Source organism: Rhamphochromis sp. 'chilingali', assembly GCF_963969265.1.
Source record: "Rhamphochromis sp. 'chilingali' genome assembly, chromosome: 11".
Lineage (NCBI taxonomy): Eukaryota > Metazoa > Chordata > Actinopteri > Cichliformes > Cichlidae > Rhamphochromis > Rhamphochromis sp. 'chilingali'.
Window position 1 is genome coordinate 35394498 of NC_137938.1, and position 24207 is coordinate 35418704.

The window sequence follows — 24207 nt, forward strand, 5'->3', positions numbered from 1 at the left end:
GTGTTATTAGCTGAATCACATTCAGGCGTTACTATCAGCAAACGTACTCGCGAAAGCCCCAATTTGTTGCGATCTGGTTTTGAGTGTGCATTCCTCTGCGCCGTTTGCTTCCAGGTAACAAGAAAGTGACCTTATTCACGTAGATTACTGATTGGCAGAGCTAATCTTGAGTTATTAACTCGAAATTTCGAGTTATGGATACTTATTTATTTATTTTTATTTTTTTGTGGCGGAAACGGGCTTCCGTAGGTAATAGTGTTTTGGTATAGTCGTGGCAAAAAGTCTGAATAGATGGATCAACTTATCACATGCATCTAAATTTAATGGCCAATGCAATGTTTTGCATATGTTTTGCCTAATTATTGATAGTGCAAGATAGTTAGCTTTTGGATTAACTCTAGTCCTAGACTATAAACATTTTTCATTTTTCAAGCCAACTCATTTCATTTTCAGGAAACTTGATTTAAGCTCCTAAACATGAAATGTGCCCTGCTGATCCTGTCACTGTTGTGAGGTATATTAAGTAAGGAGATGTTTGCCTAAGCCTAAGCAAAAGAAAATTTTAAAAACACCAGAAAAGTCTTAAACTCTTGGCTTACAGTTGGATGTTAATGTGATTATACACACTCATCTGCAGATTTTTATTAGTCATCATTCTCCCTCATCTGGAGCAGTACGCTCCATGTGCTTAAAATGTGCTCAGAATGTGTTCTGACCAAGTATGAGATGATTAAGTCCAACAAGAATAAATCCCTTACTGAAGGAAGTCTTGCAGTTTGACTGCTATTTGATCCAGGCAGATATTTGAAGGCCCATTTTTTCAGTGATTAGGGAGAGAGCCATAACTTTAATTTCAGTGATCACTGAGGCATAACAGCTGCACGTAAAGAACCACCAATCAAATCCATCAACAAATCATTTTAGAAGTTTAGTGATTTTTCCCAAAGCTTTTGTCCCCATAATTTATACTCCCTGGGTATTATTTGGTATATCTTTTGTTTCATGCCAAATCCATTTAGTTGGTGAAAGGCCAGTTCGGGACTCATCTACTACAAACCCATGCTGTGTGTTGCAGTATGCTGTTTCATATTGTCTTGCTGAAATAAGCAAGGCTTTCCCTCAAAAAGGCATTGTCTAAATGGAAGCATATCCTGCTCTAAAACCTTACAAACCTGCAATGATGGCGCCTTCCCAGATCTGCAAGCTGCAAGTTCAGTAAGCACTAACCCATATGGAAAAGAAATAGTAAAAACTTATATGTGATTACTCATGAAAGTGGCCACTTTCTCATTACTTTCATATATTGTTTTAGTAAGTATCCAAAACATACAAGTTTCATTATATAATTTTTCAAGGGATCTTATATCTGTTTTCACTCTTATATGCTTTTCATACAAGTTTCACACAAGACAGATACAAACTTTATTTAGATTTATATATATCTTTTCCATGTGGGAATGCAGAGATCAGTCAGAGATGGAAAATACAAGATTTTAGAAAATGTGAAAGCATTTTACAGAAAGCAAAGTTAAATGCAGACTGTGCAAAGCGGAGTCCTTCCATGACAGCACTACTGCAGTGCACAAGTATTTAAAAAGCCTGCACCTTGGAGCTGTGACGTTAACACTGAATAGGTCAGTTTTAGAGAGTTAAGCGTTGATACATTGTTTATGTTAATGTTTGTACGGTAATGTTTACGTTAGCTTACCTGTTGGAAACTTCTCTTGCTTGCTAAGTGAACACCAGTTCAGTCTTTGTTAGCTAATGAGCCAAGCCAATAGCAAACCATTAAACAGGAGGGGCTACATTGTCCCCTACTTAATTTTTTTTTCTCACATTAATTTTAGCGTTTATTCTGAATAGTAAACCTCTTCCACCGAAAGTTAGGTAGTTGATCTATGGGTTGGACCAGATCAATAATTAATTATATATATATATATATATATATATATATATATATATATATATATATATATATATATATATATATATATATATATATATATATATATATATATATATATATATAATCAGTTAAACTGAATTCATGAACTTAATCATCTCTAAACTTTGGAAACTTGGAAAATAAAATTATTATTTTGATTTTTATTATTTCATATGTTTCTTGGGTCATTTTTTTATTTGCTGTGGGACAAGACAACAGGGTGATAATTACAGGTGTGCAGACTTAAGCAGGTGAGGTATTGGAGCCTAGAACAGGAGGTTTGCCCACAAGACGCGGAGATTTGAGTTACTCAAATAATCTTTAACTAATCGACTAATCGAAGAAAAATTTGGCAGGTTAGTCAACTATCAAAATAAGCATTCTGGATCATGTTCCTGAGTCCATGCTGTGATTTCAAAGACAGGATTATGCCTTTTTTTAATGCAGTGCCGCCTGAGGGCCTGAAGAAAAAATACTGATTTCTGGCCTTGTCCCTTCTGTACAGAGATTTCTTCAGATTCCCTGAATCCATTGATATTATGTACTTTAGATGATGAAATATTCAAAGTTTTTGAAATTTTTATGTTGAGGAAAATTGTTCTGAAATTGTTCTACAACGTGTAGTGTTTGCAGAGTGGTGGTCTTCTGTGCTGCCTCTCTGAGATGCATGTTACTGACCTGTTGCCAGTTAACCTAATTAATTATAAAAAGCTGCTCCAGCTCTTTCTTTGTAGTAACACTTACTTTTTTGAGATGTGTTGCTACCATGTTTTCAGTGAAATAGTAAAATGTCTCAAAATTTCATATGCTTTTGCAAACCATTGCATTCTGTTTTTATTTACTTTTTACCCAAAAATCACAATTTTGGGTTGTGCATTGCTTTACAATGGCCCAAAACTTGAACATTTAGCACTGGGAGTCAGTGCAGATGACAATCCACTTGTCACCACTGTTGTTTGTTGGCTTGTGAGTGTTGATGATTCCACAGCAGAGCTGTGAGGCGCAGCTTTGGAGACAAACATAATTTGGACTCGTTCCTTCAAACTCTTTGTCACAAATTGTTCGGTCATCATTTAGGAACATCTGTTAGCCTTGATTAACGAACGATCTTTCCCTCTTCTGGTTCTCTGTTGTTATGTGTAGCTCCACCCACAGTGAAAGTCAGGAAAGATACAGAAAATAAAACCAGTCTTCTTTTTTTTAAATCCCAAAACTTCCAAACAGTAGACACAGCTCTCTTTTCTTCATCTTCCATCTGTTTTCACTGTGTTTCAGTGTGGCAAAAAACCCTCCAGCTGTTAACAGACTGTTACCCAGCATGCAGTTTGGTGATGGTAATTTTGGTAATTTTGCAAATGTGCAGTTATTACTGTTAGAAATACTTTTTGTTTCACAGATTTTGTGTGCCGTGATGTTTTGTACTGTTTAAAAAAACTTGTGAATAATAAATGTTTATCTTGCAATAATTTTTTTTGCACCAGTTGACTCAAAGTACAAGTGAGAAGGGTGTATATTCACAAATTGTATTATAATATGATATCTCCATAATGTATCAAAACTAGCTGAAAAGTGTCCACAAAAGTTAAAATTGGTGTACCGCCCTGCACTAACAAAATACTTGTGTGAACCAAACCAAACGCTCTGCAGCCTCTCAGACAGTGATATTGCTATTTGATCAGTCTTTTTATTTTTCATCTTTTAATTTTGTATCCGACTTCATCAGACTTCATGAATTGACAATTTTTCCTTGTTTGATGTGGTATATTGCGAATTACATATTGTTTGGTTTTGAGGGTTTTGTCAGCTAATCATGCAATAAGTCACAGACTAATTCATTATTACAATAATTGTCACTTGCAGCTGTTCCCATCACCCTCAAAAACACTGTAGACCAAGGTATGTGACACCTCAGCGAATCGATCCTGACACTGCTGACTGCAGGACTCTAAAAATCACATGCATCGTACACACATAGTGTAGCTGTACCCATTTGGTAATTTTGAAAGCAGAGTGGACATTGTCAGCGAGGTCAGCGTTTGCAGAGAAACGCTGCTGTGTCCCTGCTGCTTCTGTATAAGGGATCAAAATCTGACTCTGTGCCTCTGTCACTCTCCATCTGCACACATGTAGCTCTTTTCAGCTTTAGGATTGAACAGCCACTGCAGGTTTTCATCAGCGCTGCAAGCGACCAACTGATCCAAATATAGTAATTGCAGGGACCGAACCCATTGCGGTGCTAGTGCCTTCCTTTACCCACTGGCCTCTCGATGACAGCGTTTATACATTAAATTATGTAATGAGGGTCCCACATGTAGCTGCTGTACATTCTACTCTAAGTACAGAAGAGACTGCCTTGCATTTGTAGTCACAGTTCATGGATCAAAAGCAAACAGGGAGCCAACCAGCTTTCTATCATAACAAAAGCAAACATACAAAAAGCCCTGAGCGTTTCAGCGCTATTAAGACACCCACTCCCTCTCCAGCCTCCATCTCTGGCTCTTGTGCTCCCTCCCTCTCTCCATCCAACCCCCCCTTCCTTAGTGCAACTCTCAGCCCTCCCTCCCTCCCTCTCTTGTTACCGCTCCCCCAGATGCATTTCCTCCATTTCGCTCTTTTCCTTTTTCCCTCTGTTCGCCTCTCTCTCTTTCTGTCATCCTCTCTTCACTCCATATAGTCTTGCTCTTGCGCTGTCCCTGCTACTCCTACACGAACACTTACCACTACCACCCACACACACACACACACACACTCACAGTTCCTTTTCCTTTTTTTAAAAAAAAAAACCAACCTCTTACTCATGTGTGTCTACATCCCTCCCTCCCACTCTTTTAACTCTGTCTCTCTCACTTCTCTCAGAGGGTCTAAGCTGGAAGCGATTGCCACCCACACATTCCCTCTTCAGCTTTCAGCTTGACATCAGATTTACATTCACAATGAACAAGCGCAGCATTTCTCATGTTGCCTAGCACATGGCTTACATGTGAACCAACGAGCTGGATTTTTCAGCAAGTGAACATTCGTGCCTGTGCCGCACTGAACTGTACGTGATTCGTATGGTGTTGTGATCTCTGTACACACACTGATCTAAATCCACTAGTCAATTGATATGAAATATTATGTTGAGTGTTTTTTCTGATACACTATGGATGATTGATATATGATGATCAAAAAACGCTGAACACTTTTCTGATTTTTGTATCTATTATTAAAGGATTCATATTTTCGCAAAGAAAGGGAGCTGAAGAGATCACTACCAGTCTCACGTCTGGACAACATCTATGGAGCACAAGCTGGCCGTGGGGAGAAACCACTTGCCTGACTCTGCCCAAAAATACAGTGGGGCAAAAAAGTATTTAGTCAGCCACCGATTGTGCAAGTTCCCCCACTTAAAATGATGACAGAGGTCAGTAATTTGCACCAGAGGTACACTTCAACTGTGAGAGACAGAATGTGAAAAAAAAATCCATGAATCCACATGGTAGGATTTGTAAAGAATTTATTCGTAAATCAGGGTGGAAAATAAGTATTTGGTCACCTCAAACAAGGAAAATCTCTGGCTCTCACAGACCTGTAACGTCTTCTGTAAGACGCTTTTCTGTCCCCCACTCGTTACCTGTATGAATGGCACCTGTTTGAACTCATCATCTGTATAAAAGACACCTGTCCACAGCCTCAAACAGTCAGACTCCAAACTCCGCCATGGCCAAGACCAAAGAGCTTTCGAAGGACAGCAGGAAAAGTATTGTAGACCTGCACCAGACTGGGAAGAGTGAACCTACAATAGGCAAGCAGCTTGGTGTGAAAAAATCAACTGTGGGAGCAATCATCAGAAAATGGAAGACATACAAGACCACTGATAATCTCCCTCGATCTGGGGCTCCACGCAAGATCTCATCCCGTGGGGTCAAAATGATCATGAGAACGGTGAGCAAAGATCCCAGAACCACACGGGGGGACCTGGTGAATGACCTGCAGAGAGCTGGGACCAAAGTAACAAAGGTCACCATCAGTAACACACTACAACGGCAGGGAATCAAATCCCGCAGTGCCAGACGTGTTCCGCTGCTGAAGCCAGTGCATGTCCAGGCCCGTCTGAAGTTTGCCAGAGAGCACATGGATGATACAGCAGAGGATTGGGAGAATGTCATGTGGTCAGATGAAACCAAAGTAGAACTTTTTGGTATAAACTCAACTCGTCGTGTTTGGAGGAAGAAGAATACTGAGTTGCATCCCAAGAACACCATACCTACTGTGAAGCATGGGGGTGGAAACATCATGCTATGGGGCTGTTTTTCTGCCAAGGGGACAGGACGACTGATCCGTGTTAAGGACAGAATGAATGGGGCCATGTATCGTGAGATTTTGAGCCAAAACCTCCTTCCATCAGTGAGAACTTTGAAGATGAAACGAGGCTGGGTCTTCCAACATGACAATGATCCAAAACACCCCGCCCGGGCAACAAAGGAGTGGCTCCGTAAGAAGCATTTGAAAGTCCTGGAGTGGCCTAGCCAGTCTCCAGACCTCAACCCCATAGAAAATCTGTGGCGGGAGTTGAAAGTCCGTGTTGCTCGGCGACAGCCCCAAAACATCACTGCTCTCGAGAAGATCTGCATGGAGGAATGGGCCAAAATACCAGCTACTGTGTGTGCAAACCTGGTAAAGACCTATAGTAAACGTTTGACCTCTGTTATTGCCAACAAAGGTTATGTTACAAAGTATTGAGTTGTATTTTTGTTATTGACCAAATACTTGTTTTCCACCCTGATTTACGAATAAATTCTTTACAAATCCTACCATGTGGATTCATGGATTTTTTTTTTCACATTCTGTCTCTCACAGTTGAAGTGTACCTCTGGTGCAAATTACTGACCTCTGTCATCATTTTAGGTGGGGGAACCTGCACAATCGGTGGCTGACTAAATACATTTTTGCCCCACTGTATGTCCAAAGCTCATTAACGCAGCGTAATGTACTCTCGGTGAGAGAAATGTGGTTTTAAAGTGAGCTGCATTGTAACTAGGGCCGCTGGATTATGGTAGAAATCATAATCATGATTATTTTAACACTATTACTCATTGACTTCATGCATTTTAAAACTTCTTAAATCGCATATATTTGTATTTGGCAATGGCACTTGAGGCTGGCCCCAGTAGTGAGTCAGTCCCCATAGACTCCCATGTTAAAAATTTTACAGTAAAAACATGTTTGTTTTTTGCACTAAGCTGTATTCTTTTTTAAGAACTTTATAGCTAATTACTGCTTCATAACAAGTGTGAAAGGCGGTGAACCCCTCCATATATTATGTTAAATTTAAAATGTGTATTATTTATTCATGTTAGTTGTATTAAAGCTTGAAGTTTTGCATGACTGAGCCACAATGAGGGAAAGTTGGGTGTAATTAGAGGTTAAAAATAACCATTAGCTATCTGCTTACTGCAGGGGTCACATTTGTTAATTTTAATTACTGAAGTGGACCGCTCAGATGTTCTAGTGATGTTGGTGTTCATTTTTGATCACTCCCAATTTATTCATTTGAAAAACTATATGATTTGTTGTTTAGTTAATTCAGGGGATGGTGACCTTAACAATACAGCCGAGAAAAAAACAATTCTCACCATCCTGTAAAATATATTAGGACCTTAGGTGACTCTTATATGTAATGTTGATTTGTTAAGTAATACTTATGTCTAATAATTCTTCTTTAAATAATGATAACATAAAAATAATATTGAAACAACAATTACCAGTCCTACAATAAATGGTGATCTGTCCAGGATGTACCCTTTCCTATGTCTGCTAAGTTAGGCTCCAGTCCAGCTGTTACATTGAATTTGATAAATGGAAGAAATGGAATAGATGAAATTATATAACGTAAGTAAACGAAAAATGTTTACTTAATTTTAAAACATATCTAATAACATGTACAGACTTATTTTGAAACAGAAAACCTATAGATGTATGAAGGCCGGATCTACCTTTGAGTCCTGTGTTTGTGCAAATGAAACAAATTAAAAGTGAAAGTACTGTCACGCTCAAATGTACTCTGTAACTTTTTAAAATTGGATGCCATAGCTAGTGGGACTTTGGACTAACCGCACACACGATCTACCCTCTGCTAATGGCGTTCATCATAGTTAAGATTAAGGCACCAATTTATGGATGTAAGTTAGATTAAGAGTTTTTCTTTAATTTAGGCTAGGCTGCACAGTTTTACAGTCTATCTCTCCCTTGGTGGAAAGATGATAACTTCACCTTCTGGTCACTCTTGGCTCCCAAAAAACCCCCCAAAATAGCAGCAGCCAAATGCTAACCTTGAAACTTCAAAATAGTAGTGAACAAGTAAGGGGTTACCGTGTTGTCTATGTCCATCTTTTTTATACAGTCTGTAGTCTGACATCTATATATTTTACACTCGAGAGCTCATTTTGTAGCAAGCAGCATATTGATACACGGTAGACTTATTAATCATCATTTTGTGAACTTACTGGCAGATGAAGAGTGATTACAAAACTTTCATCTTTGTTGTTCTTCTTTTTTTCTGTTGCATTTAAAAAAAAATAGATGTAAGCTCTTTCAATATTGTGTGATTCATTCCACAAAAGGTAAGGTGTTCCATTTTTATTTTCATCATGTATTAGAGTACTAATGAATCTGGCCTACCATTCAAAACCAAGATTTCAGCCCAGTAATAGTTAGAGTGGGAAACTTTGAACAATGTTATTTATGCACACGGATGATTTATTGAGCAGCTAAATAACAGAGACAGGCACATCTAACAACAGCCTCATGACCCCCAGCTAGACCCCCCCCAGTGACATGACGATGCCTGAGCCAGCCTGCTTTTTTAAAGCCTGCTTTTCAAGCCTTTACATTATCTTTCAACAACAGTTACATAATAGCATTTTAAAATAGACCAACAAGCAAATCAAAACAGTTCTCCAGATTTCTTCACGCTTTCCATTTCAAGGCTGCTCTTAATCAAACAGCACATTGCATTAATCATGAGTGATTCCAGAACTAATGAAGCTTTTGAGTGATTTTCCAGGCTGCTTAATACAGTATTTGCTATGTACGTATGGATTGTGTGTGTGTGTGTGTGTGTGTGTGTGTGTGTGTGTGTGTGTGTGTGTGTGTGTGTGTGTGTGTGTGTGTGTGTGTGTGTGTGTGTGTGTACGTTTTTGTGTTTTGTGTGGCTGTAATATCCAAACACCTCCTCAGTTCTCAGCTTTTGCTGTAGAGTACTGTATGTCTGAAACTAAAATGTAAGGTACTTCAGGAAAAAATAACGTTGCCTTGGCAACAAAACACAGAGCTTTCATTGGGATTGAAAACAGAGTGACAAATGGTGAGAAACAGATTTAAATGGACCTATCCAGACTTTTTTCATCCACACCGATGCTTTTTGTTAATACTCTGTGCTGAATAGCTTTGATAAATTTAGACAGCTGATAAGGTGAAAATGCAAGTGTGCTAATCAGAATCAGAATCAGAATCAGAATACTTTATTGATCCCTGGGGGAAATTATTTTTTGTTACAGTGCTCCATTTTAAACCAACATTAAGACAAGACAGACAATACACTAACTAAGAATAGTACAATATATACATATATATACATACATACATACATAAGTCACTCATAAATAAATAGTTGGAAAAGAAACATGTGTAGTTGTAGCAGCAAACAGTGTGTTAAGTGGATGCGTTGTACAGGGAGATGGCCACAGGCAGGAATGATTTCCTGTGTCGTTCAGTGGTGCTTTTCGGTAATCTCAGTCTCTCACTGAACGTGCTCCTGTGACTGACCAGCATGTCATGGAGTGGGTGGGAGGTGTTATCCAACATTGTCTTTATCTTGGACAGCATCCGCCTCTCCGACACCACCTTGAGGGAGTCCAGCTCCATCCCCACAACATTGCTGGCCTTACGGATCAGTTTATTAAGTCTGTTGGCATCTGCGACCCTCAGCCTGCTCCCCCAGCATGCAACAGCATAGAGGATCGCACTGGCCACAACAGACTCATAGAAAATCCTCAGCATTTTCTGGCAGATGTTGAAGGACCTCAGTCGCCTCAAAAAATAGAGACGACTCTGGCCCTTCCTGTAAAGTGCTGTGGTGTTTTTAGCCCAGTCCAGTTTATTGTCAATGTGTACTCCAAGGTATTTATAGTCCTCCACAATGTCAACACTGACCCCCTGAATTGAAACAGGGGTCAAGTGTTTCCTGGTCTTCCTGAAGTCCACGATCAGTTCCTTGGTCTTTGCCACGTTGAGCTGCAGATGATTCTGCTCACACCACGTGACAAAGGAGTCGACCACAGCCCGGTACTCTGTCTCATCATCCCTGCTGATGCATCCAACCACCGCAGAGTCATCAGAAAACTTCTGAAGATGGCATGTCTCTGTGCAGTGGCTGAAGTCTGTGGTGTAGAGGGTGAAGAGGAAGGGGGAGAGGACAGTCCCCTGTGGTGCCCCTGTGTTGCTGATCACCTTGTCAGACACACACTGTGGGAGACGTACATATTGTGGTCTTCCTGTCAGGTAATCAACAATCCAGGACACCAGAGAAGCATCCACCTGCATCGCTGCTAACTTATCACCCAGGAGGGTCGGCCTGATGGTGTTGAAAGCACTGGAAAAGTCAAAAAACATGACCCTCACAGTGCTCGCCGGCTGGTCCAGATGGGTGTAGACACGATTGAGCAGGTAGATGATGGCATCCTCAGTTCCGAGACGAGGCTGATAAGCGAACTGAAGGGGATCCAGGTGTGGTCTTACTATGGGTCGCAGCTGGTCCAGGATGAGCCTTTCCAGGGTCTTCATGATGTGGGAGGTCAATGCCACGGGCCTGTAATCCTGGGGGCCACTGGGACGTGGCGTCTTTGGTACAGGGACGAGGCATGATGTCTTCCACATCACCGGGACCCTCTGCAGACTCAGACTAAACAGTTTATGAAAGACTCCACACAGCTGGGGGGCACAGGTCTTGAGGACAAGGGGACTCACTCCGTCTGGTCCAGCAGACTTGCCTGAGTGAAGTCTCCTCATTTGCATCTCAAAATATATAATATGACAGGAAAGACGATGACCAGGCCACCTGTTTTGGTTTTAAATTAATCACTGCTTAATACGCTCTGCTAACCTCTCCCATCTCACATCCTTCCTCATCATTTGCATAAAGTCTGTGGATCGATTTATATACGGACTCTAAATGAGTCTTTGCATGCACCGCCACCTACATTTCTCCACTCCGTGCATGCTGAAAGTAAAAAAAGGGTCAGTGAGAGTGTATTCTTTTTGAGAAGTGAATTTTGGTCTGTATTCAGGTTGGAGAGGACAATTTCCAAAATGAAAAATCTCTTTGCACCCCTTCTCACCAAATGATAGATAATGTAGCATTTGGAGTAAATCCTGAGCTATGTAAAAATATAGGAGGTATCCAAATATGCAACTTCTGCAATGTACAGCAGGTCATACTTTTCCTCAGAATTGCTTCCTTGGACTGTACCACCTACGGATGCACAAACTGCAAATACCAGGGACATGTAGTTGTTCTTGTCCTATGGTCTTTTCTGCTGGGACTGTGGTCGAGCATGTGAACAAATATGATGTAAATCTGTAACTATTAGTGCCAGTATTAATGTTTAGCTCCCTTGAGAATTTTATTTGGTAATAACTTGTAAATCACACTTGCTAAGTAGCACCAAATAGGACTACCTACTGTCTTCAAGTTGTGTTGAGATGGAGTGGAGAACAGAAACTGTAGATAAAAGATGGAAACGTGAAGTCATCCATTGGTTTGTGAACTGAGGCTTCAATCTAAGCATTGATCATTAGAGTTTATTAAACCTAAATAAGTAAACGAATAAACTAGATGTGAAAAGAATCATTAGTTAACTGAAATTTTAAAAAAATAAACCTTTAACAATAAGAAATGTAATCTGGTACTGTACCTGATGAAGTTTTGGTACTAATGTTTTTTGAGACTTGGAATGTTTGCACATATGTGAGCCAACTGTATTTACAAAGTATTTCGTTTTTATTGTAATTTCTATTCTGTCTTAAATATGTCCCTGATAAATAACCTCAATATTACAATAATTAAAAAGGCTATATCTAAAGTATGAAACCACAACCCTATCAGGGAAATGGTTCTTTAAATCATTGATCAGTTCTAAAGGTTGTTTTCTTCTATTTGCAGCCCTGCTGACTACAGTGAAGAATGCAGGTCTAAGGCATTCTAATTTTCAGAGCTGGAAGCTACTGATGTCTGTTAAACGCAATGTTTGGGACATTAATGGAGATGACTGACTTGTTTGACTAGTGAATGTAGTAGAGTAGAGATGTAGCATTGTATGATACAGTAGATATAGCCTCTTCTACATAACCACGCATTACAGGTTGTACACTATTTCACGTGTTGTTCCATCTAATTCGTTTACGTTCCTTTTGCCCGCTTTGTCTGGTTTAAATCAAAAGCAATCCCAGATTGACTGGCATATACATGCACACCTGCAAATGCCACCATGTAACATATCACCCAGTCAGCTAGTAATTTGCATGTTCTGTCCACGTTTGCGTGGGTAGCCTCCGGGTGCTCCAGCTTCCTCCGACAGTCCAAAGACATGCAGTTTGTGGGGTTAGGTTAACTGGTGATTCTAAATTCCTCGTAGGTGTGAATGTGAGTCCAGATGTGTGCTCCAAACACATAAAAGAGGACTCGAGTGAATAAAAGTTCTGGTGGTGATTTTTCTAAGGTATTTGACAAACTATGCATCATTTGAAAGCACAAAACATTGTGCTTCAGGCATGCTGAACTTTTTAAAGGCCACAGATATAATAACATTTTGTATATAACAAAGTGATTTTTCTTACCCTTTTTTGGCATCTTTATGTGCACATACCAGTTAAGAACACAATACTTGAAAGCTTTTAGTTCTTTGTGAAAGTTCAAAGCCATTTTCCAAACTTTTACCAGCAGAATATACACTAATGTCGACATGGGGACATCAGCACCCACTGCGCGTTTTATTTCTTTTCTTCTTTTTTGTTGTATAGACATATACTGATAAAATAATAAGACACAATTAGTATCTAAAAACAAAACAATTAGAATAGCATTTCGTGCTAAAATCCATCATACAGGTGTTTATCTTTCTTCCACTGCTGACACTGCCCCCACGCCATCTGTGGTAGTGCGATCATGTGCCCAAAGTAAATGAACTGTTATTTGTGAAAAAATCACAATATTTATAAGAAATTTCACAGCACTCTGCTCTGCAATTCTGTAAAAAAGCAATTTGGGATGTTTGCATGAAGATGCTGCAAGAGTCCTCTAACAGAAGGCCAAAGATTTACAAATGTACTGAAGTTGTTGATTTAAAAACAAAAGATATACAATTTAATAATCTATTTTGTAAGTTCCATGTTTTTAACAGTATTATCATAAAATTATTAAACATCAGTAATAAATGACAAGACAATTTTGTCTTTTGTCAATCCCACCATGAAATATTGTCCTCTTACAGTGGATTGTTGTTTCTGTGGGTTAACATTTTCTTTGTAATGCACAGAGAAACTGCACACTCAAGCTTTCATGCTGCATAACTGTGAGGATTGAATACATCGGGTCAAGTTTCTAGATCATCTCCCCTCTAGCATCAGCTAGTTTGCTTATGCTGGTTGCTTAGCTATTAACTTATTGCAAGTTGGACTCTTGGTATTTGGAGAGCAGGCTTGCTGGCAGACATACATGTATGTGTGCTAATGTGATTACCACCATTTGTAGTGTATAGTGTCCTGCTACATGAACAAGCAGGACTTTAAAACTGGCTACTTATACCCTCTCTAAGGCATTGTGTTGCAGACCGGGGCATCTTTAAATTGCAGTCATGATTTATATACTGTGTACTATAAGTCAGCTGTATTCCCCCTTCAGATTTTTTCTGTATATGTGTATAAATAAGAATAAAAGCAGACAGAGTGCTCACACTGGGGAAAGCCTGGAAAAAGATCATGTTTTGGAGGTCAAACTGCATTTAAATCGCAACACTGCTCCGGAGTGTCTTTGGACATAGAAAGTAAATGCTTGCATGGCACATGGGATTCTTGCTCAGCAGTTTCTAATATAATGAGAAGTGCTCCAAGTGAGATCTTTTTTTAATAATAAAAAGCAAGGTATTTCATATCTTATTACCGCTTTAAACTTGTCAAGTGGTTATGTTTTTTTTTTTTTTTTGCTTTTGTTAAACTTTTTGAGCATGTAACAAAACAAAGATTTAGATCTAGTTTAGAGTTTAAGATGTGAAATCACAGCATCGTAGTTAACGTAAAAAAATAGGGACAAGTCTCAGTAGTAGCTCGGTAAAAAGATCTTATCATACCAGAGAGCCTTAGTCACATATGCCTGCAAGACACACCAGGCATCAAGAGATGAAATGGTCTCACATATGGTCTAAACAATAAACTGACATGGTCATCGTGTCATCATTCATTTGTTGCATACTTTTTTGAAGCCTTTACTCTGGCATTTTGACTGCCATCATTGTGTTTGTTGGTTTGTTTGTTTTTGAATATGGACATAAGAATATTTAGACAGACTGTACGGTTGGTTAATTTCATTAATAAGATGGCTCATAAATTTTGGTTAGACTTCTGTGGTATATTACACGCACAAAAAAGAAAACCTGACAAGTACAGCTAGTTAATAATAACAATGGCTGTCACAAGCGGTAACTTTGAGAAAAGATAAAAACCAACATGAACCATGTGTTTGTGCGCATGTTTTTGTGCTGTCCTCAGTCATATACTGGCTCACTGATTTTGCAGAGATTAACCCAAACTTAGAATCCCATTTTTACAGTGTCTATTAATACAAATTAACACTGAACAAGTGAAATGGCAGCCACCCATCAGTTAATTTTAACAGTTTTTATTTCTCTGCTCATTTTTGCTTAAAGTTGTTTAATTTTACACGGCGATTGGGTTGCCTTTGTAGCCTTTGAAGTGGCCATTTCTGGAACGGATTTTTGCACTTCTACATTGGCATCATTTTTGGTTGTTCGGTTTGCTTTGCTAACACCAATCGCTACCGGAGCTGAGAGTAACTCTGGACTGTGATTTCATCAGCTTTTTCTCACTCAGTTTTGCAGTTAGCTAATTGTTATAAAATAAGACTGCATATGTGAGAGTTTTATCCCGTTGCATGTACTGTGACGTTGATCTGTGCACAGTGATCCAGTAAAAAGATAAAAAGGTGCATTTGATCCAGCTGACAAAACAAGATTAGACTTGATGTTTTTCCACTGATGATCCACATCACTGGTTAGGACGGCAGCAGTAAGCACAAGACATAAACTTTAGAACATAGAAAACTGGTGTTCTCATGGGTTAAAATGACAGCTGCAGCTACCAAAAGCAGACAAAGACTTCTGCCCTGAATAAAACCCTTCAGTGGAGGATGTAATAAAACACATGCTCTGTGTGGCTCCAAACTGGCACCAAAAGGACAAAATGTCTTAAAACACACACACACAGACACACACTTTAAGGGTTATGATAGTACACCAACTCACAGGCTGCTTGTTTTTGTGATCTCACTGTCTAAACCCACAGAAACAGTCCAAACTTTGTTTTTGCTGTCATAATACTGCTGCCAGTTGAATCCTAAATCACCATTCTCTTATTTGCACAGTCTGCTCCTCCTGGTTACACTAATTAGTTTGGGAAAAGATAAATTCCGAATTGGATCAATAAGCTGCCTGTTCTACGATCTTTTAATTGCGTTTGGCGCAGTCGTGATACATAAATGTTGCAGATTTACAGGGCATCACCCCTGATAATTTCCAATAATTAACACCTCTTGCAGAGTAACAAACACCTAAGAAACTGTGAGTGATACTGAGAGAGAGCCATGGCTCCTTCACAAGATAGCTGAAGAACTCTTTCCAAGTTCATGAACTCATTCAGTATCTCGAAAGCTAAAGTAGATCACGTCCTGGAATAGTTTCAGTATCTTTAAATTCATCAAGGAGAACCAGATACCAAAAAACTTTACTTTCTTTCATTCATTTTAGTCTCCGTAAAAGCTCCAGTTTCATTTTATTCAGTTGAAAAAAGGTTTGCTGTTATATAACCATCAAAATAACTTTTTATATAATTATGATCAGCTGTCAGAAGTGTCACATTTTATTGTAGATTTTTCTCTTCTTCTGTGACAGATTTAAGACTCCTCCACTTGCCTGTCATCCAGCCTACAGGTGGTAAATTTTGAAGGTGTACATTTTGGGGGGAAAAGGATCTTGGTGCGTTTTCCGACAAACTCCGTGATGGTCATTTATTTTTCCCACCTTGTGTGGGTAGGAGAACACTGCAGGCAGAAAGAGGGGCAGGCTCACAGTGAAAGGATTGCCATTTGGACAGGTAAATGACAGAGAATGAGAGCAGAGGGCCGATGAGGATAAAAGAGGAATCCAGATAAAGGTAAGTATGAAGAAAATGGAGGGCATCTACATGATGCACATATCTGAAGGGGAGGGAACAAGAGGGTGCAAGGAGGTGAAAGAAAGAGAGAAAGATCAAGGGCTGAGGAGAGGTAGCAGGGTAAATGCACTATTTGAATTATGTAAAATAGCTGCGTGGGAGAGAGGAGGCATGTGTGTGTCTGAGTGTGACAGAAGAGGCTGAGAGAAGGAGAAAGCAAGGAAAGAGCACAGATACTAGCATGATCAATGTGAAAAGATGTGAGATGGGCTGAAATACAGGAAAACAATACCAGAAATTTCAACACATATAACCAATTTATTACCAGTATCACATTCATCACATTTAGCGTGTTGCAGGTCTTTTCAGAGGGCCGTGCTGAAAGTAAAGGGAAAAACTGGACAAAGAATGTCTGATTAAAACAGGATTAAAGTAGGCTTTCATAGGCATCTTCCTGATGAGTTTTTGGCATAGTAAAAGTGATGATTTAAGCAGGTTTGGTATGGTGATCCTTTTCTAAGAATGATGAAACATGGTAGCTTGTGGTAACTACATATTTACCGTGGCTCTGGATTTTATTAAAAATTTTTCAGCCATCTCAGTGGTTTGGCTCTGCAGATGGTAATGTCTAATATTACCATAATATCTGCAATCTCTGTCTCTGCACTTTCATCGTCAGGAGTCGACCAACCAATCTTAAGCTGCGTCTATATTGCAAGTGATTTGCAGCGCCATGGTGACCAAAAACCACTGAAACTGACATTTTTAGATTTTTCAAGCAACTATGGGCGAAATAACTCCTGGCAACGGGAAGTGGGCGGGACCTGGAATAAACCTTCCTTAACTACTAGACAAGCAATTGAAGGGGTTACCGACTGCCACGTTGATTGACACTTGACCTAGAAGGTTACCTTGGCGACCAGAGCCTGGAATGTCAGCAAGTGACCAGATGTCAGTTTCAAAGCGAAACACTTCCAGTGTGGGCACAGCTTAAGGTCCCCTGAGTTACCAAATCTCCTGAAAGTTTGATTCTATGTCAGATAAAAACGAGCTAAAATGATTTATGCACCTACAGCACCTGCTTCACACTCTCCACTCTAATTCATCCCATAGGTATTCTATCGGGTTGAGGTTAGGACTCTGTGCAGGCCAGTAAAGTTCTTTCACACCAAACAAAACTACACTTAGCACAATGCAGTCAGACAAGTACCGCTGAACTAGCAATCGCCAAACCCAGACTTGTCCATTTAACTGTCAGATGGAGAAGCATGATTTGTCACTCCAGAGAACACTGCTCTAGAGTCCAGTGGCAGCGAGCTTTATACCACTGCATCCTTTGCATTGCACTTGGTCATGTAAGGCTTGGATCCAGCTGCTCAGCCATGAAAACTTCATTCCATGAAGCTCTCTGCACGTAGTTTTTGGGCTAATCTGAAGGCCACTTGGAGTTTGGAAGCCTATAGTGACTAAGGCTGCAAAAAGTTGGGGATCTGTGTGCAGCATCTGCTGACCACGCTCTGTTATTTTCACTTCATGTCTGAGTTGCTGTTGTTCCACCTTTGTTATAATACTTCTAACAGTTGACTGTGGAATATTTAGTAGGGAGGAAATCCATGCGTCTCGTCATGGTACCTGAGAATGACCCGTTCTGTCACAAATGTTTGTAGAAGCAGTCTGCATGACTAGGTGCTTGATTGTGTACACCTGAAGTCATAGAGTGATGATTTGGATGAGTAAGTAAATAATTTTGGCAATATAATATATATATTGATTAATCCCCGCCCCTTACTGTTTGCCTTCATCGCCATATCAAATTGAAAATAATTTGTCCTCCAGCTAGTCCTGATATCAGTGGTGTTTTGATCTGGTTGTTATTTTCCGCACAAGTCTTTCTTCTCTTTCTTACAATATTTTTTTACTCAGCAAAGAACTGATGTGACACAACAGATAAATAGTGGCTACTTGTCAATAGGCACATGGCAGCTATTAAGGCTGATAAAAGTACACGCCAGTTTTAGCCTATATGTAGACAGACAGTGAGACTGCTTTCCTTTTGTACCACCATCAGATTTGCCAAACTAATGACAGCCTCTGCTGCACTTTGTGTTTACTGTTAATTAGCATAAGCTAAGATGATAACTGGTAAGCATGTTAGCATTGCAACAAGTCTTGTTGTGCCTCTAACATGCCTCTACCTTAGTGAACACAGAAAGGTCGCTACAACTGTGTTGAATTTGTTAGGAAGTCATTCTTTTTTCTGTTGCTAGAAAGGTTTAGCTTGTGGTACAGTTTATGAAGATACTTAGCTAACCATCGTTAGCCGGTTTCTGCTGTTAGAGCAGCAAAAGTTGCTATGTGTTAGTTGGCATATTGTAATGGTGCTTTTTTCCTCCATTCATGCAACTGAAAAATATACTTTTCTAGTATTCAGCAGTATTCAGCTGTGTGGTATGTTGTAAACAAAATTGTATAAATTAGAAATGAGTGCACAGAAATTTCAAGGCAGAATTATAAGTGAATGAAGAGGAGCTTCTTCCCCCAGGCTATTCGGGGCCTGAACCAGGTGTAGGACTGGACTCTCCCAAACACGTCACTATAAGACTGGACTCTCACACACGTCACCACACGCACCACCACACATTTCCTATAATTCTATAATTCCTATAATTTATAATCCTTATCTTTATAATCTCTTCTGCTATTTGCACATTCTTTACTGTAAATTCCTAAGTTAATTTGTAAATTTTTGTAGTAAATTGTAAATATTGTAAAACTTTTCTTCTGTCATTTAATGGTCGGGCATTGTACAGCTACAAGCATTTCACCCCCATGTCATACTGTGTATGGTTGTGTGTGTGTGACAAATAAAATTTGAATTTGAATTTGAAAGTGAGTACTACACATCCTTACAATATTCTCACCTGTCTTTTATTCATTGATGTTATTATATATAGATACTTATCACTTCTTTAACTCTTAGGAGATTTTATTTATTTACTTATGTCGCAGATCTCTTCCTGTAAATCTTTATTGGCCTATAGGGCTGCCATGATTAGTCGACTAGTCACGATTATATCAACTATCAAAATCGTCGACGACTAATAGTCTTCGACGATTTTGATAGTCACTAATAGTCGATGGGTCGTTTGAAGCTTAGTAAGATCCTGAAAGACGCAAGGATGCCAGCTGCCATTAAACACCAAAGAAGAAGATGAAGCAGTCTGCGGTATCGTAGCTGTGTCGAAATTCAGGGGCTACATCCTTCGGAGGCCGCATTTGTAGGCCGATTACATTACAGCAATCGAAGGCTGTCCAAATTCAAAGACTCGTCCAATAAATGCGGCCAATAAATGCGTCCTCTTTTTCCCCAGAGTCGGATGTGTCCGTGGCCCAACCTATCCCAGAATTCATAGCGCGGCCAAACCAATTCCATTTTCCAACAATGGCGGCAGCTACTTAGTTTTAATAATACTCTTTCTTGGTCACAAAATAAACTTTTAAGATAATTTCAGGCGAGGCAATATCTGCTCGATTTATCAAGACATCACATATTTGCAAAAGTGCGCCGACGTTTTCGGAAACATCTGTTAGCCACTAGCTCAATAGCTCACCGGGAGGTCAGCGAGAACAGCGAACTCCCAGCACATCGTTTTCAAACCCCCCGCGGTCTTTTGCTACTCAGGTTAAACATGATATACAAGTCACTTAGATAACTTAAAAATATTATTGTTTGGCTTTTTTCAGTGTTTTATTTGTTCTTGAGTAAATCAGTTTGGCTAAGATTAAAGTTATAGTTTTCACACGGCTGAATAAACGTTAAACAGTAAACTCATTAAACACAAGTGTGAGGTGGTCGAGAATTTTCTCCAGTGTCATGCTATGTATTAGCGAGCGAGGAGCAGATGGCGAAGTTTATTAAACTCCACCGAAATAATCTGCAAAGTTCAGTTAGCACATACCTTAAACACTTCAAGCTGTAAGCTAATGATAGTTATATAAGAGCAGATGCTGCTGGTGCAATAAGCTGTAGTTTTATGTCCATGATCTGATTTGTTGACTAATTGCAAAAATAATCTGTGACTAGTCGACTATCATAATAATCGTTTGTGGCAGCCCTATTGACATATAAACCAACAAACAGCTGTTTGAAAATGTAAACTATTATCTCAGTTTTGGAAAGCCACACGGAGCTTAATAAAAATGAGGTTTTAATCATTTCTTTTTCCACTGGAAGAAAGGGTTTGTACGTAATTAACAAAATCCTCCATGTATCTTATGAACGTACAATTTATTGATTTGTAGGTAAAAGCAATTAATTAAAACTGTGTATATGTAATTATATCCTGTGAAGTCCCATTGAGAGTGCAGACATTTGGTGCAGAGACACAGAGATAGAATTGGTATTTGGTTGGAGGACAAAAGTGAAAGACACAAAGATCAAAGTAGGCAATACTTTAAATTCACAGTCAGTGAATTTTTGAGTAAATTTTTTAAATTTTTTTCTGTTGTTGTTTTTTTGATCCGTTAGTTGGCCTCCTGTGTTTTGTTTTTGCTCCTCTCTGTGTGCATCCACACTCTCTCCATCATCCATCAAGTGTAGGACAGAACTTTATTTCTTTACTGGACAATTTGCTGCATTATGTACTGACTCAGAGACGGAAGTCGATAAGTGTTTTGTTTGTTTAATGCTCGCGCCTCTCTACCCATGCATCTCCCGGTTCCTCCCCTCAACATTCAGACTGTTAACATTTGCCTCAGCTGACAACCAGACAGAAAATCTATCTCTCCACTTTGTCAGCCCCCACACTCTCAACAGATGAAAGTGCATAAGAGTTTCTGTGTAGCGGCAGAATCTGCAGTGATGCTGGTGAATGGGTGTGACCTTGCATGGTTTTATTTCTGTCTCGCTCACCTTTGACCTCTATCGAGCTCTCATATTCTTTGGTTCCTTCAGGCAGAATGTCAATATCGGCTGTCCCGCAGCTGTTTATTTCCACATTACTTTGTCCACATCCTCTGGCTCTACCTGTGTCCTGCACTGCAATTTTTGTGTCCTGGCCTCATATTACCATTGATGTTTTCCTTCCACGGATGTATAATAGTGTCTTACCCAATGACCTCCTCTCCTTTTCGCAGATCATCGCGCCCGGCGGAAGAGCATAGCCACCGGGAAGCAGCCCAGCATGGAGGTCCCTCCCACTGCCCCCCTTCAACCCTTCCGACAATCCGTGAGTAACCCCCACTGTTCCCGGCCTCGCTCGCTGCCTCCATCCCTCTCGCTGTCCCTCCTCCCTCCTCCCGCCCTGGGTCCACCGCACACCTGTGGCCGTCGGGCCAGCGGCACCCCGCCTCACCCTTATCCTCTCTCCCTGGCCGTCTCCCCCTCCCTCGCCTTTTGCCAGCAGCAGCCGCAGCAGCAAAAGGGCTTCAAGAAAGGTTCCGGCACGCCCCCCTTGCCCCGCTCGCTGCCCCTCTCCCCCTCCCTGTCCTTCACCCTGCCTCACTCGCCTGCCGCCTCCTCCTCCTCCCCCCCCTTCTTGTACTGGGGCGGAGACTGGAGGGCTGCCGGTTCGAGTCCAGTGGCGGGAGGAGCATATATTGCACCACTGCCCCCTGTTGAGGTATGTGACAAAAACATGGCTGAAGCAGAGACACTGGCTATTTTTGCATGCTACACCGACACTCATACAGGCGGCTTTTGGCCCGACAGCTAGGAATGTGCATGAAAGAAACACGTTCACACAATTAGGCTGCTGTTATTGTTAGCAGGCGCACATTTAAAAGCTTAACACCAGTTTGTTTAAAAGCTTTTAACTAAGTATTTTGAAATTGAAGGTATATATTTTGTCTAATGTTATATTTACATTCACATCATTCCAGATGGGCATTATTCTCCATTCTTATTGCAAAAATATGAAAATCAATTGTCTGACTAATGCTTTAATGGACCTATTCATCAGCATTAATGTTTGTCAAAGTTACTTCATCGTTGTGCGGTAATAGAGATTAGCCTAAGTACAGATCAGATTTTAAAAGACATGCACAGCAATTTGTTAATTTGTTTGTTTGCATGAGCATTATTAAGGATATAAAATAATTGAATTTCATGAATATTTTACAGGGCATGAGACAAGCCAAGACTCCCCAGCAGGAAAAAAAAACTGCTGGATGATAAATGGATGAAAATATACAAAAAAAGAAGGCAATACAAAAAAAATAAGAAAATGAATCATGTTTCTAATAATCATTCTAAATGAGTTATTTCATTTTTAGCATTACATTTATGTTTAATCTGTTTGTGCTTTTATAATGGCTTCTGTTATTTTATGTGGGCTTTTAAGTTCTTTGTTTATCTTTAGAAAAACTGAGAGGAATGCATTTAAATTCCAGATTGCATTCGACCTACAAAGGCAGTTCACAAAACTAAAACTGTTATTAATTAGTAAACCTTAAATGAATAAATCCAGAAACTGCAGCAGGCAAAGGCCAAGGAGATCAAGGAGAAGAGAATGCTTTTTAAATACTTTTAAAAAGCTAGATTGCAATAAAATACACTACTCAGTCTAAATGTCATCTGTACCAAGGGTCTGAGACTATATCCACTAATAAGAAGAAAATGCTCTGGTTTTTCAAAGAGCTGAAACATTGCAAATGTGATATAAAGTAAATGTGACTCGTAGTAAATAGGCTAAAATGCACCAGATGCCTGCTATGATTCATTAAAGTCAAATGAAGATGAGCAGCATAAAAAGGTTGTGTCACTATTATTTCTGGGATCATCGTGACTCTTTTTAAACCAGACACGATGTCTGTCAGAGAAGAAGCGGGCAGCTGACACACGAAACATTTTGTGTCTGCGGGCACAAATAATCTGTTTTTGTTTCATTAATGGCAACAGAAACTCAATCACAAGGTATCAAATGTTAACGCGAAGGGGCTTAGAGGATTGACTGGTGTCTTATTAAGTTTGTGCCAGCAGTCTATGTTGCCCATCTCCTTTTCCATTATTTCTGCTGGTGTTTGCACACCGTTACTGTAGCTGGGAACGGCAGGATGTGTTTTCCTCCCATCACAGGAAACTATTTGCTGCCCATTCACTGCTGCAGTATGAAAAATAGCCGCCACTGACTTGGAAATTGCAGAAGCAAGATAGTCCATTACAGGAAATGTAAAGGCTCAGTTGGGCTTGATCAGAGTTTTTTTCTATTTCATCATTTTTTTCATAGTGGCTGAGATGAGTGTTTGTTGTATCAATATTTCATCCTGTGTGATGTGATAAGCAGTCCTGAGGGACAGGATAAATGCCATATTGGAAACACAAGATTCAAACAAAACTTTTCAGCAGTGACAAAAAAGGTCATTCTGATTTTTAACTCACACTTTGTTTAATGCAAGTCACTTGAAACCTGGAGGGAAAAAAATCATTATTGCAGTTAAATCTAGCAGAACTGTTACTGTATCCTTTAAAAATAGGCACAAATTCTTATCAGTACAAATTCTGCTCATCAGAAGTGCAGCCAAGCACGTGACAGTCTCTCCTGAACCATCAAATCCTGAACCTTTTTACTGTCACATTTAAACACACTGGTTAAGCATATTTAACTCAAGCCACATTTTTTTCCTAAACACTAATAACCAGCATCTGAAAGTGAAAGTAAAAAGCAAGTAAATCGAGTTGCAAATGGGACACAAGCCACAACCCTCTTCTGTTGTTCCACCACCACTCCAGCTTTCCGGCTTCCCCTCCAAACTTTGTTCCTCTTTAGAAGAGGATCATTACC

General features: G+C 39.7%; 1 protein-coding gene across 3 annotated transcripts in view; it reads left to right on the forward strand.

The window, feature by feature from the left end:
- syngap1b (synaptic Ras GTPase activating protein 1b) overlaps positions 1-24207 on the forward strand; it is a 130652-nt gene that overhangs the window by 56359 nt on the left and 50086 nt on the right. For 2 of the 3 annotated variants that reach the window (XM_080895992.1, XM_080895993.1), the window contains exon 3: positions 21563-21654. In XM_080895992.1, the coding sequence (XP_080752118.1) occupies positions 21563-21654 (92 nt within the window). Of the gene's footprint in view, positions 1-21562; positions 22048-24207 lie in introns of all 3 variants that reach the window. The other variant, XM_080895994.1, reaches the window with a different exon arrangement.